This window comes from Ochlerotatus camptorhynchus, unplaced genomic scaffold (assembly GCF_037179485.1).
Source record: "Ochlerotatus camptorhynchus isolate MF236.1 unplaced genomic scaffold, CSIRO-AGI_Acam_v1.1 ptg000033l, whole genome shotgun sequence".
NCBI classification, from domain to species: Eukaryota; Metazoa; Arthropoda; class Insecta; order Diptera; family Culicidae; genus Ochlerotatus; species Ochlerotatus camptorhynchus.
The window spans coordinates 386794-403037 of NW_027040524.1; the positions used below are offsets into that span (position 1 = coordinate 386794).

The window sequence follows — 16244 nt, forward strand, 5'->3', positions numbered from 1 at the left end:
CAAATCCGAAATAGACCCAAATTGTGTTGTTCCATTTCTTAGAAGGCCATGCTTTACTTTACGACTCTATGTCGATTTACTCGTCAGAATGACGATAGCTTTAAAATCCAGCCGCATAAATATATAGCACTTTCCATGGATCGATTACAATGTCTAAAACTTAAAAAATCATTGCATCCCCGCCTCTCAGCTCACTCTGCATGGGATTAAATCTACATTACCCGTTTCAAATATCCACCAGAAATTAGATACCCAAATATCCCTAAATCAAAGTCAAACAGCATCTGATTACCAGACATGTCCAATTCCTGACCCAACCCGAACCGATCCAATTCAATCCGATAGGAAAACGGTTTACTGCTACCCCACAGAAGAGCCGACCCGACAAAAAAAAAATCATTTCAAATTATGCCCCCGGGTAAACCGGAATCACGCCCATATGGACATGGGATCCTTGCTTCCGATTGCAATCATTTTTGGCCCACCCACAGCCGATGATTTCGACTAAAAAGAGGGATTTTTTTTAAATGATCATATGTGGGGACTAAAGGGAATGTACACAGCAAAAATTGGTAGACGAGATAAAAATCGTTGCCTCAGTTTTTGCCCTATTACGATTTATTTATTTTTTAAATCACAGAGCACAATCTATCCCACACAACTGCCCAGGAATTGGACTGTTGATGGTTAAAAGCTCTTGTTTTCATAATTTTCTATCGTTGGTGACTTTCCATCATGTCCAATCCGATGAAACTAGCCACTGAAAAATCTCGGCAAACTTTTGCCGTGTACAGCCATTTTCCACAAAGCATGGAATGGGTACGCTCTCGGCCCCCATGGATCGGTCTCGTGTCAGTAATGGTCGTAACTGAAACAATTTTATTTGCATGTTTTCTCACTTTTAACTTGGAACGGGAGGGCGGGTGGAATTTGGTACGAGAGAGCAGCCACCCAACCAGCGGCTTGGTGTGTTGTGTGTCGTAAAATCAATATTTAAAGTTTTCCCTCGTACAGCCCCGGGGTGGCTCGGCGCTCCGACAACAGTCGATAATGTTTCGTTCGATGCATATGAGGTTCGATGTTGGTTTTTACGTGCTGAAATTGAACGGAGGAGGAACAACGACTACGGTGACGCAGCGGCACCCGGATGCTATTAACGCTTTGTAGGATGCAAACCGCAAGCATAAAACGTTTATTTGAGTTCATTCGAATGTGGAGAAAATGGTTATGACAGTTGTCGCATTCAGGCTTTGTCGAAAGTCAGTTGAATGCTTGATTTAGGCGAACTTTGAAGTGGATGTTTGGGAAGTTCCTCAAGCAGTACCATCCTCCAACTGTAGTAATTGAAATTTCACTGCGCGCTGTATTAAATCCTTCAACGCCAGGCAGGATACATCGAAAGCCGTACGTCTGTCGCCAGGCCGCGTGCGAACAACGAGAGCTCTCGTTCGAATTTTAATTAATTTGTTTTTGTTTGCCTTTTTGCATTCATCAGCAAATTCCCCATCAAATTCAATCATCTCCCCCTTGGGTGGTTGGCAGCGAAGCCTCGGGAGCCCTTCCAGTGCTCTTTACTATCGCGTCGGCCGCCAATCAGCTCAGCGAATTAATGTGGCAAACAATGCAGGGTGGATGGTTTTGTGTGCGCGAAGAACGCACTTTTGTCCTGTGTATCGGAGGACGACGATGATGGTGATGGGAAACGATGAACCCGTACCGGAGACCGTCTGATCTACAGGGTATTATCGTTTTATGCAAATGACACCGATCCCGTTGAATATTAAACAGATTTCAGCGCCCGTTTTTGAACGATTCATTGCACACAGGGCTGCTGCTGCTGCTGCTGCTGTTGTTGAGGCCTGGTGCTTCCGACCGACCTACAACCAACGCCGTCGTCGGTTGTTGACAACACAATGATGATGGATGATCTCATTTCGGTTGTCAATTAATTAGCCGTCGATGGATTATGGACCTGCGACGGCGGCAGGCAGCAGGATGATACAAAGTAGCAACTTTTACGAGGCGCAACATCCGGTTCGGATCATCGTGTGCTCTGTGACGTAGTCAGGGACATTATAAATGAATCTGTTCGGACTAATTACCTCTACAGTGAAGCAAATTGCTTGCAGAAACTGAAACTGATGAACAAATGCAAACGGTTTGTTCGATCAACACAGCATACGGCTGACGAATGAATAACTACAAATGATGTAGGGCTCTAATGTTGGCCTATGGATCTTAGATTGGGCCCATCGCTAAAAATCTACTATTTATAAATTTTATCTAGATCAACGCGTCATTGGGACGGTACTAATGGATAATTTTGGTCGTTATTGAAAATTTAGTCAATTGCTGAATTTATGTATGGGCCCAAATTATGGGCCGACATTACTACCATTTCCCCTATGCTGTTTACAAGCTTAATTTGTAGTCGATGATTTTAACAACTGTGTCATGTATTGAATGAACTGCATTTTTGACGTAGGACTTCGTCTGTGATTTCTATATGGGGTTACACTTTTTGAAAACCGAAAATGGAACATGTAGCAAAATTATGAAAGATTTTGAACGTTAATAGCTCAGCTGCCCCTAGATCAATTTCAATAATTTTATCACCAATCGATCAGAAATATTCCAACGCATCTGTTAGAGTTAAAATGTCATTATTTAAAATAGCACGAATGTACAACTGGTGCTATGATAATTAAAATGCGAAAAGCGATTTCCCTAACACAGATTTCAAAGTTGAATTCTATCCGGTCTCACCAAACGGTGTTTATTCAATCACCGCGTGTAATGAGTGGTGTTGTTCTCCAGTACACAACGAAATCCTCCCCGCAAGCAGCTAGCTATCAAGGCTGGCCTCAACCGCTGATCGGATTCAGTTCCAATCACCGTGGCGTTGAACATTGTTAACGGCGGGTAACATTGCTGACTTAAAAATAATATAACACGGAAGAGAAAGAATGTTTATATTAGGGAATTGATTTATTCCGATTTGTAACAGCAAGTTTGAATGCACGGGCGGTTGGGATCAGAAGAGTGACCGAACAGCTAATGTGTGAGTGCTAATGGTGGGTGGATGGAATTCACTGAACCTGAATGAAGTTGGGGCGGAAACTCTCTCAGGGGAGAGCCAGTGAGCGCATGATCGGGAGCAGAGAACGACAACGGTGCGAAGGCAGTCGGGATCGAGCTACAGAAAGGAGATCACGGAGTGAACCTTGTTCGTGTAGTTTACGGAGGAAGAGTCTAAGTGACCAATTTCTGCCACCTCGACGTCGTGGCTTCGCCTTACCGCGAACGGTCTTTAAAAAAGCTGTGTTGGATGACCTTCCGTGCCTGCTCCGCCAAGCAACATCTATCGCGTCGGTAACGCTAACGAGCACCTACGCTGCTGGGGATCCGGCCCGCATCTGGTTTCAGGCGACCAGTCAACCTCCATCACCGCCGCCATTGTCTTGGCTATTACTAGTGCCAAGCCCTGTCCAGTGGCGTCCCCCCCCCCCCCCCATGCCCATGTAGTGGCCGCCATCACGTTCATCTCCACTTCACCCCGAAGTCTCTCCTGCACCGTTGCCATCGGTGCCCACCGCCCGCACAGTACCGGCGTCCTCTGGACCAGTGCCCCCTCCGAACTATCACCATCGCCGCCCACCGCCCGCAATGTACCGTCAAATCTTATAAACAGGTATTTAACCGTTTACATTGTGTTGGTTTGGTTCTCCCGTGTCAGAAAAGTCTCTCACGCATAAACGCCCTGAGACCTGGAACCTACAAAGGTCTTGAGTGCCATCCCTGGAAGCTGCCGTTGGTCAAGGCCAACAGCTTGGGGTTTAGAGGGTTCCCTTCAGGAACTCAGTGGTTCCAGGGCGGAAAGTAGTCTTATAACATTGTTCTCCAGTACACAACGAAAGGAGGAAGAAGCCGCACCGCTATTGATCGGAATCATGAATGTTATGCCTCAGAAAATCTGGACGGTGCCGGCTGGGATTGAAGCTGGGCCCTTTTTAAACTGATAGATAGTCACGCTTATCACTACACTGCTAAGCCGTGGCAACTTGTTACAGTTTTATTAGGATGTTTTTCATGACTTCCTTTGGAAGGTTGTTCTGACTTCCCGTGTGAGCTTTTTTGGCGTAGGACTACGTCTGTGATTTCTATATGGGGGTACACTTTGTTAAAACCGAAAATGAAACAGGTAACAAAACTATGAAAGATTTTGAACGTTAATAACTTAGCTGCACCTGGACCAATTTCAATAATTTTATCGCCAATCGATCAGAAATACTTCTACGCATCTGTATGATTTTAAACTTAACCGTTTTTAAAAATTTCACTATTGGAAATTGCACAATGTGCAACTGTTGCTATGATAGCTAAAATTATCACCGATTTCAATCACCGCGTGGTGAGTGGCAGTGTTCTCCAGTACACAACGAAAGGCTGCCTGCAAGCAGGGAGCTGCAGCCCACATGAGCATCCATAGAAGGAGGAAGAAGCCGCACCGCTATTGATCGGAATCAGTTGCTCTTCGTGAGTAGCTGTGGGCCATCTATGTCAAGCGTGTCATACTAAAGAGTATAAACAGAGAGAACTCCGTGCAAATTCCTATTCCTACAAAAACACAAGCTCCTGCTGCAGTTAACAAATAACATTTATTACATAAGACCACGTAGTTATACGCCACCAATGCGTACAACCCCATAGGGCTATCCTTTGTAGTTTTTTTTACATATCTACGTCAGTTTCTTGTCTATGTCACACATCAGAAATGCGCAACGCATATCAAAATGGTCAGGTTTACTGAGTGGCATTTAAGGGGCAAGATGATTCTGAAACATCGGTCTTGATCTTCAAAATTCAATAAATGGATGAAAAGTGGACACGTGATAGTACGAGCCGCACGTTTTCTTGCTTTTCTATTTATTTGTCTAGTCGAAAAAGGTTAAGTGATGCTTCTTTTCATTTGACGGTCGGGATAAGAGCATCAACTCTAGTCTCAGCCATTATTTGAAAAAGAAATGGAAAACTAAAAAGGAAAAAGGATCTTTTTTCCTAACCTTCCCTGTATGAAAATTGAGAAAATCTGGTATAATTTGATCAACAGGAAGAAGTTAGAGCCAAAGTAACGCACCTTCGAGAGGAGATCTACCCTAGTTATAGGTTGTAACAAGCTGCCAAGCCATTTTATGCGCAGTAGGCAAATCGTAGTCGGTTCGCTTGATGAGGATCAACGTCCGGTTTGTCTGTCTGGTAAAACGTGGATAAAATGTTCTCAATAGAGTCCTCTCTCTACAGATTTAGCACTTCTTAATGTGACCGGGCCATTGTCCGTTTGAGGTCATACTTCATTTTGGAATAAGATGGAGCTCTTGAAGGACGCTTTCTGTGTAGGTCAACTCGCTGTTACCGATAACACTCTCCCTTAGCCCTCCTTCTTCCAACAGACACTTGCCTTCTAGACCAGCAATTGAAATAGGCGGAACAACAAGACGTAAATTTTTCAAGAATCAGTTTCGGTGTTCTGCCTATTTAAATTGTTAGTCTAGACTTCCTCGTACCAACAAAAATACGACTCAACCTATACATTAAACACATGTAACACTCCTAACACGATGCCTCCGGTAAAATGTGTAACGGAAAGCTGGCAATGTTTGAAAAAACCTTAGCTCATCTAATTATTGACGAATTTCAAATCTATTGGTGCCATTCGCAATGTCACAATTGGAAGATTTTTCAAATTGACGTACACAAATATAGCGCTGAAGAACGTGTTAGGTTGGTTTAAACACAAAGATCGATGGCAAATTATTGGCTCATGCTGAATTAGTTTTTGGATCTGGGGTCGACAATATTCATAATTATTATGTTGCCCAAAACTAATTTGATTATTTTGCTTTTGAGGATCAATTCTGGTTTTGAAAATGTTGGGTTGGATAATCAGGCACTAATGAATATCAACAAAAGTATATTCGTTGATGTACAATGAACTATTTTGTTCATTTCACCCGTACGTAACAACAAAGATTTTCAAAAAAAAAAACGCCCAGTGCCAACGAAATCTCGAATCAGCCAACCGATCCAGTATCCAGTTGATCGACCTGTAGTTAATAATCCGACGTCAGGTGAGAACACTAACGGTTCTTCACAAGTCAGTAGCATTAATACTCGATTTAGTTTGGCAGTCGCAGCGACACCACCGTCAGCAATGACGCTTATTAATAGTAGAAGGAATTGGTATTACCTTACAAAGTTTCAACCTCACGAAACAGAAGCAAACATAATCAATTATATTGCTCACTATACCCATTGTGAACCTACTCTAATACCGTTCCATCGACTTATCCGCAGTGGTGAAGATAGGCCATTGTCATTCTTGTCGTTCAAACTCAATGTTCCTTCTAATATTGAGCAAACTTTGCTTTCGGATGGCTTTTGGCCAAATGGAGTATCCATAACTTCTTTTTTAGACCGGAGATCCAACAGCCACAAACCGGTTGGCACTCGAAAACAGGCTTGTTCGAACCGCCCTATGCCTATCGGGTATAATCAATCAACTCCTTCATTCCGACTACGAGATCCTCCACGTTTTTAACCTCCAAAGCCTACCACAACACCAATTCCACGACAAGAGCTTCAACGCCTTCAACCCCCAAAACCCACCACAGCTCCGCAGCAAACTCTACCGCGTCCTCCAAAGCCTCTGCTTCCCAATATCAGAGCCACTCTGGTATAAATGGATTACTATGTTACTATCAAAATCTTGGTCGCATGAACACTACTCTTGCTGACTATTCGCTTGCGTGCTCGGATGAGGCATACGACATATATGCTTTTACGGAAACCTGACTCAACTGCAATACACTTTCCACTCAGATTTTTGGACGTGTATATACTGTTTTCCGTTCTGACCGCACAAACCTGACAAGTACTAAAAAATCTGGTGGAGGTGTGCTTTTGGCTGTTCGTTCCAACTACAAATGTCGGCTATTGCAACCACCCAACTGCACTTCTGTCGAACAGGTGTGGGTGGAACTTTTCGTCCCTGGCTTCACATTATTCATCTGTGTCATTTACGTACCTCCTGACCGTATCATCATTGGCTTGGATTACCTCACGCATGTCTTTTGCAGACAAGATCCTCATCCTGGGTGATTTTAACATGCATTCTGTGAACTGGATTCAAAGTTCATCGGATTACCTGCATCCCGAGCTTGCGCACTCATCGATGAACCTAGTTCAAAATTAACTCCTGGATGATTATAGTACAGCGGGACTCATCCAGCTCAACTCTGTTCTGCAACTCCAACCATCGCTTGCTTGTTCTCTGTTTTGTTAGCCAAGATCTCAATCACGATACTACTGTTTCTGAAGCTCCAACCCCTCTTGTTAAGGAATGCCGCCATCATCCGTCTCTTCAATTGTTCATAAAGGAATGTGTTCCTTATGAATTCATCCCTGTCACCGAAGCCACTCGTTATACATTCAGAAAAACTGACTTCTCGACAATGAATCTATTTTTATCCTCTATCGGTTGGGATAACATGTTGCATGATTTGAGCGTCAAAACAACAGTTTAAGTCTTCACTTTCGTCGTAGCTTACGCCATAGACCACTTCACCCCACAAAATAGTGTGTAAAAATCCTGTGTACCCACCCTGGTCCAACAACCTTCTTAAGCGCCTGAAGTCGGTTAAAAGATCGGCTCTTAAAAAACTGTCCAAGAATCGTAACTCCTACATACGGTCGTTTGTACCTCGCCAGCCTCGAGATCAACAAACAACGTAATTCAACTTTACTCAACAGGGATCAAGGAAACGGACACACATGGCTTTTCAAGTTACTACCTAGGACACATCAACGAGTAAGCAGCGGAGTACCTGTTCCTACAGGAAATTAAATTTAAGTTTACCTAGTTTCTACGTGAAAATGTACTTGTGTTAATATATATTCGGTAAATGCGATGTTTTTCTTCAGTCGAGTATTAGTACAAGACACTGAAGAAGTCTGCACATTGTAGACGAAATACGCGTATCTGTCAAGGATAAGCAAATAAAGTAGTGGAATTAAATGGAAAACACTTATCCTTCTCTCTCTCATTATACAGGTAAGACGCCCACATACATCAGGGGTCAACCTAGTGCTCAAATGTTTTAAGCTCTCGTATGCCGATGACTTCAAACTCTACTTAACCTTTTTCCAAATGGTGCGCAACTAATCGTATTAGCTTGAATGCCAACAAATGCTCAGTAATTTCCTTTGGCCGTAAACGTTCTGTCATTATTGATTACGCCATTGCACAGTGGTCCAGAATGCAGATTTAGCTGGAATGATATGTTTTGAGCCTGAAATTGAAACTTTAGACTAAAAGTCTCTTCTACAAAGTTGTTCCTTATAGTTAGGCCCTCATTTTTATGACATTGAATTCTAGGGTGGTTCCTATTATCATTAAAATCAAAAATCTAACTTTTTTGTTTGAATAAATTAAGGTATACATTCTTCCGCAAAGTTATAGCTGAGCTAATTTCAAGCAACTGTGGTGAAAATAACTTTTTTGTATCTCTTAAATTGGCCAATTTAGAGCTATTTTCTTGAATTGAGTTAGGGTGGCTCTCAAAAAAACAGTTTTTTTGCTCTATTTTTCTTATTTCGAATTTCTCAGCAAAGGTGTCTTCAGATAACTTTTAGATCGCAAGAAGGCGCAAATTTTTGCTGCACAAAGCTTGTCAATATCTTTCGCCGATCAAGAGTTATTGATTTTTTTATACTAAAATTATGCACTTTTCAAATGTTAATATCTCTGGTTGGGGCAAACAAAAAAAAAGTTTTTTTGCAGCATTTGAAAGGGCGTATGTTATTCTCAATAATATGAAAAAATTGGAGGTATGTTATTTTTTTAACTCGTATAAAATCAATTTGAATTTATTCATATTTTTTACTATATTTGACTATATCTTTTTTATTAGAAGAGATACAGGCAACAAATTCAGCTATAAAACATTCGTCTTAAAGAGTTTTAAAAGTCTCTAGAAGATGACTTTCATGAGAAATTTCAAATAAAAAAGTTATTGGCAAAAGATGGATTTCATAGGACCACTCTAATGACAAATTTATATAAAATGTGCTAGTACATTTGTTTCAATATTTGGACATTTAGTGTCTTCGAAGAAGTTTTTGTTCTTAAAAATTCCCTTCTTTTGGTGTTTGCAGACGTCAGGGTGGTCCTCAAATTAAGGAATTTTTAAAACTAACTTTTTTGTTTTACAAAATATAAACATGTGTTGTTTGAAAAAGTTGTAGTTAAGTTACTTGCAAGCAACTTTGTCGAAGAAAATTTTTTTCTATCTCTTAAAGTTCTCATTTTAGAGTAATTTTTCGGAGTTGACTTAGGGTGTTCCTGGAAAAAATAGTTTTTTAGCAATAACTTTTTTATTTGAAAATTCTCATGAAAGTTATCTTGGAGAGCATTTTAAAACTCTTTAAGACGAATGTTTTATAGCTGAATTTGTTGCCTGTATCTCTTCTAATAAAAAAGATATAGTCAAATATAGTAAAAAATATGAATAAATTCAAATTGATTTTATACGAGTTTAAAAAATAACATACCTCCAATTTTTTCATATTATTGAGATTAACATACGCTCTTTCAAATGCTGCAAAAAAACTTTTTTTTTGTTTGCCCCAACCAGAGATATTAACATTTGAAAAGTGCATAATTTTAGTATAAAAAAATCAATAACTCTTGATCGGCGAAAGATATTGGCAAGCTTTGTGTAGCAAAAATTTGCGTCTTCTTAAGATCTAAAAGTTATCTGAAGACACCTTTGCTGAAAAATTCGAAATAAGAAAAACAGAGCAAAAAAACTGTTTTTTTAAGAGTCACCCTAACTCAATTCAAGAAAATAGCTCTAAATCGGCCAATTTAAGAGATACAAAAAAGTTATTTTCACCACAGTTGCTTGAAATTAGCTCAGCTATAACTTTGCCCAAGAATGTATACCTTAATTTATTCAAACAAAAAAGTTAGATTTTTGATTTTAATGATAATAGGAACCACCCTAGAATTCAATGTCATAAAAATGAGGGCCTAACTATAAGGAACAACTTTGTAGAAGAGACTTTTAGTCTAAAGTTTCAATTTCAGGCTCAAAACATATCATTCCAGCTAAATCTGCATTCTGTACCACTGTGCATTGCCGGAATATCTCTAAAGAGAGAATCTACTGTTAAGGATTTGGGTGTTCTATTAGATTCAAAACTTACTTTTAAAGATCATGTAGGATATATAACCTCCAAAGCTTCTAAATGCCAGGGCTTCATTTTTCGTGCTGCAAAAGAATTCTCGGATATTCACTGTTTGAAGACCCTGTATTGTTCTTTAGTTCGCTCTACATTGGAGTATGCAGTTGTGGTCTGGGGTCCTTACTATCAAAACAGCGTACAGCAAGTAGAAGCTATCCAACATAAGTTTATTCGCTTTGCTCTTCGACGTTTGCCTTGGAATGATCCATATAATCTCCCTAGATATGAAGATCGTTGTAAATTTATTGACCTTGACCTTCTGGAGGTTCGTTGTCGCTAAGGCTTGTTTCATATCTGATGTTGTTCAATCTCACATAGATTGTCCTACAGTGTTACGTGAGTTGAATTTTGATATTCGTCGACGTACTCTCCGTCCTCATCAGTTTATGCGTATATCGACATTCCGTACTAATTATGGCTATAATGAGCCTTTTAGTAGTATGTGTCGTGTGTTCAACCGTTGTTACCATGTCTTCGACTTTCATCTGTCACGTTCCATTAATAAAAATAGGTTCGGTGAAGGGCTCAGTTAGTAAATTATAGGTAGTAGTAAGAAATAGGTCGTATTTTGCTTAGTCTTAAGTTAATAATGTATCATTTTGAATGTACTGTTCTGTTGATGCGAAAAGATGAGGAGGTTTTATGCCCATTTGAGAAAAAAAGCTTTTATAAGCTCCACTCAAATGGGCTTTTCCCTACTCCCAATAATGAATAAAGAAAGAATAAAGAATAATCCACGGAGGAGCATACTTACCTAGGATGCCGATATACATCTCCGTATTCACTTTATCCCCTTCAGGAATGGTGAAAATATTATCACGCATACGGAATATGCTTCACATGATGATATCGGAGAATCATTCGGTGCATCCAACATAGACATTGTTAAGTTTGTAGAGCATCAAGATGTTAAACCAGATTGAATTATATAAGTAGATATATTATACCGACTCAAGCATGTATTATAAAACTACGGAATTTTCATGAAATGGAAGCCACTATAATGAAGTTGGAGTCACCATTTTGGATTTTCTAATGGCACCCGTAATTGATTATGTTTTACAAAATAATAGAGTTTCTAAAACATTTTCATTACTCGGAAGCACCTATTTCGATCGCAAGATCCTCCATGTTGAATTCCAAAATAGTGCTGGACAATGATTGATTTTTAACAATGATGAAAAGGTTGTGCTTACTCCTGACTAAATGTTCGTGATAAAACAAAACATATTCAAAAACGTACCTCTTAGGTCTGCATTGAAACCCAAACGTTCATTAACAAGCAACAAAATCACAGTTCATTCATTTCCTTCACACATCGTACCATTTCGCCATTCACCCCGGAAGAAAATTCAAAAATACTTATGACTTGCCAACCTCCCCGGTTAGATCGATTTGTTCCAAATCCGATCGCAGCACAATCGTCGTTTTGCTACACTTTTCATCCACGCCACATGCCACGAACGCCAAGACGAAACTGAATGATAAATGCATTCACCCAACTAGGGCCCAACGACGGTGGCTGCGGCATCGTCGGCTCGAAGAAGGTGTGGCCATTACTGATTCCAATTACCGACCTACCTCACAGACAAGCACGCGGGCGCGAGCCCGATGTCAGACCCTACAACAGAAGATAGACCGTTCAATTTCTTATTTCTCTCCATCTTCATTTTCTCTTCCAACAGCTGCGACCATCAGCATTGCTAATCTGTGCATTGGTGCTCACGACGGCGACTCAAGCAGTCGTCAATATCGAAGCCCAACGTCGTGAGGCACCGATTGCCGATACCTATGGACCACCACCCTCGTCTCCCGGTGACTCTTCATATGACCTGCCAGCACCAGTCTATGGAGCACCAGCCGTAGCACACTACCCGCCACCCCCACCGGACGTCCCGCCAGCAATCGTGCCACACAAGGAATACGGCGTCCCGGTGCAACACTTTGGACCCCCGAATATCAACATCGAATACGGGCCTCCACCTCAGGCTCCGAAACCTGTATACCATCCACCGAAGCCCGTTTACGGACCACCCCCGCACCCGCCAGCTCATTACCCTTCGTATCCACCGAAGAAGCAGTCGTCCTTCCTTGAATCACTGTTCTCGACTTTCGGATTTGGAGGTGAGGAGGAACACAATCACCATCGTCACCATCCCCAACAGCATCAGCCACAGCAGCATCAGCCCCAGCAGCATCAGCCCCAGCAGCATCAGCACTATCACCATGGACCTCCACCAAAACCAGTCTATGGGCCACCGGTACTTATCATTCCCCACTTTAATTCAATCAACATCCCTTGAATATCAACCATATTCCACAGAAACCATCCTACGGAGTTCCGTCATTCAACCAACCCGCCCCGAAACCTGTCTATGGGCCACCGAAACCCGCCTACGGTCCTCCGAAACCAGTTTACGGACCACCGGCACCAATTTTCACCGCTCAGCAATCTTTCGGTCATCACTCTTCGGCTCACGTGCCTCCAACTCCCCCAGAGATCAAATGCGACGGATGGAAACCGATTGCCGGTCCCGTCGGTCAAGGTCCACCGCCCAGCCACGTAGAAATTCACTCTCCAGATTCTTCCTATGGACCTCCACCCAGCGGTGACTTCCTCGGCGGACAACATCAAATCTCCGGTGGTGACATCGGTCTGCAGCTACCTCGCCTGGAACCTGGCCCATCTTTCAACAACGACCTGCACAGCGGACAGGAACTGCACAAGGGAAACAGCTTTGAGGTTTAGTTTCTCACGAGGTGTCTTATTAGTAACCATCATTAATCGATTCTTCCTCCACAGATTCATTCGAACTTCATTTCTGACTCTTATGGTGCTCCACCGCCAGACTCGTACGCCCCAGGTTCTTACAAGCCATCGTTCGTGCCAATGCCACAACCACCACAACCACCGAAACTCCAGTTCCCACCCTCTCCGGTTTACGCTGCTCCACAGCATCATCGCCCAGCATCGTACCAACACGGCCTTGCAATCTCCCATGGATCCGTCAGCGGTAATCTAAGACCCTGGTCCGGACCAGTGGCACCACCACGTCAACCTATTGCTTACCGTCCGCCAGTTCCGGCCGGTCTGATCGAATCCATCGGACATACAGTTGAACAGTTGGACAACTTTGGAAGCAAGCATCACTACAATGGCGATGTTTACCTACCACCACCAACCAGTGACATCCCAACTGCCCCGCACAGTCCCCAAGAGCTGTACACTCTCCCATCTGAACAACCACCGCAGCCATTCCTGACGCAGCACCAATTCCCGGAAGCTCTCGCTCAAGTTCAGCAACCTCGTAATCCCGATCTCAACGTGTTGCCCATTTCGAGCAGTGACTGCGGACATGGTCCAGAGCTATCCGGACACACCGGTGATCAGCAGACGGTTTACTTTGGATCTTCCGGAGCTCAGGCCTATACCAGCGAGGAATCCAACAGCATCGACTCTAGCTACGGTCCACCAGCTTCCGGAAACGTCGTCAGTGAGTACCGCACCGCACATCAATTGTCTGGTAGTGAATCCGTCTCCACAGCGGCCAGCCTTCCAGGTCTCAGCGGAGGTCTCGGTGGCCTGGAGCTTGTGTCCGCCCAAAAGTCACACAGTTTGACGATTCCGGTGCAAGGAAAGCTGGGATCCTACCAGCTGCAGTTCCAAGCTGCCAATCCGCTGGGCTCAGGTCACGGTGGATCCGGTGCTCCACACGAGCAAATCCTTTCCGAAGGACTGCTCCAATCGATTCTGTCTGCCATCGAGCAACCGCAGGGAAGCTTCCAGCACGAAGCATCCTCGTACGATCCGAACATCGACCACAGTGAGGTGTCCGTATTTCTCAAGAGCCCCGAAGGCCAGAAGACCCTGGCCGATCATCCCGGTTCGACGTCCGGTTCGTCAGTTCACAAGCGGTAGACGGCCATATGCCTTCCCGGGAAATAGTCAACGGGTTTGAGTTTGCGAGTTAGATTTTATAATTTCTAGAATGTTTCGTAGAATGTATAGCGATAGTTGTGTTTTGTAGAGATGAAAGGTACCATAATAGGCGAACTGTTCGGTGCGTACCGATAGCGGTTCGTATCGTCAATTTTAATTTATTTTCATCATCCCTTACCGTCAAGCGTCGGTCCGTGTGAATGAGCGAGTTTATGCGTCGAGTGGAAACAGGTGCTGCAAGTTGACATCCCCGGATCGCAGCACGGCGTGGCACAAATTATCAATTAAGAGTGCTGTAATCTCGTCACCATCTGTTGGGCGCGAAACCACCGGTGGCCAAATGAAGTTACCAAGATATGCTACTACTCTCGGGTGCGAGAAGTGGTACTGACGAACCCGTGTATGTGTGTGTATGTGGTGTAATGATGAATTGAGATGTTGAGATTGTGACCGTAGTAGTGACACGATTGCGTGGAAAAAAAAACAGTTGCAAACGTTGAAAAAATGCGGAGAGCAACTGCAAGAGGCACCAATTAGCAGCGTGAATGTCGAGAGAATACTGCATGAGTGATAATTAAGTATTTTAATTATGTCATTCAATGTGGAGCATGTGTATGATGCTTGAGAAGCACACACTATCCAAGATGTTGACGGGGGAGTTGAATGCAGTGCCAGAATGCGGATGTGAGCGTGAGTTAGATGATGAAAGTGGGTATTTATTATTTAAATGAAGAATAAATGAGTCAAATACATTGGTGGCATTCCCATGGCAGGAGTTGTAGCAATTAAAAGTGTATTATAAAAAAATATCACGGTATACTTATGTTCGGATTCAACAGCGAGATTGAAATTTTATGTAATAAATAAAAGTATTCAAAGAAGCTTCTACCTTTTTTCTGATACTGATGACATCCTAAAAAATAACTTTTTTTTTCCTTGATTTATTTTCCGTCGATCTTGTTTTCCGTGCTGAGCACCAGAGATGCCTGGTTTTTTTTTCAGAAGTCTGCGAAAAATGTCTGTGAATTTCAAAAATGTCTGTGAATTTCAAAAATGTCTGTGAGTTTCAAAAATGTCTGTAATTGGGCTGCATAAATTTTGCATAAGTTTTAAGTGTGATGAAAGGGGGGGAGGTGGGTCATGAAATAAATGCAAATTTTGAAATATCTGTAAAAGTCATATTCGAGCAAAAATGACATGATTTCATCTAATTGAATCTCATTGGAGTTGGGAATGCATCCATTTACACCGTATACGTTAAAAGCAATGAATAAAAAGATAAATTACAATTACACGACAAATGAGGTAAACTCAAAGTTGAGATTAGTTCAAACATATTCTTGAAAACATAGTTAACTCCTCGGTTAACTCATAGACTGAGTAAATTTCCCGAGTTTTTACAGGAATACGTTTTCTAATATGATCAACATCTCGATGTAATGTACATATGAAATAAGTACACAGAAAAAAAGTTTTCATGTAGTTTCTATTAGAAATGCACATAATATTTTTCCATTAACAAAACCAAAGATATTTATCTGAATATCGCATAACCTTCATGTGATCACATCCGTTCTATATGATAAATAACTTAAATTTAATTTGACGCATAAGGCTCATGTAATTTTGTGGTGAAATTCCCAATTATAATATCACATGAAAGTTATGTGAAATTCAAATAAATATTTTCTCAAATTCAGATGTGAGTTATTCTTTGAGTATTTACTTCTTAAGTGAGTAAATCTTTCATTGATTTTTATCATATTCGAAAAGATTTACGGCTCGGAAAATTTTACACAGTCTACAAGTAAACTACGTTTTCTAGAGTTTGGGTACATTAAACTTAAATTTGAGTTGATCTTATGTATCATGTAGTGTAGAAATCCGTTAGTTACTTAGTACTGCTCCTTTTGCACGCCAGCAGCGAAATGCATCGTGTGATACCTCAAATCACATGGAACTCAACATAATGATTAGTGCAAGTATTTAATGCTATTTA

General features: G+C 41.8%; 1 protein-coding gene across 1 annotated transcript in view; it reads left to right on the plus strand.

Moving 5' to 3' along the window:
• LOC135709136 (uncharacterized) overlaps window positions 1–14227 on the plus strand; it is a 142477-nt gene extending 128250 nt beyond the window's left edge. The window contains exons 2-4 of the mRNA XM_065231343.1: window positions 11991–12566; window positions 12629–13048; window positions 13109–14227. Of these exons, the coding sequence (XP_065087415.1) occupies window positions 11991–12566; window positions 12629–13048; window positions 13109–14224 (2112 nt within the window). The 3' untranslated portion in view covers window positions 14225–14227. The remainder of the gene's footprint in view (window positions 1–11990; window positions 12567–12628; window positions 13049–13108) is intronic.
• Window positions 14228–16244: the final 2017 nt, after the last annotated feature.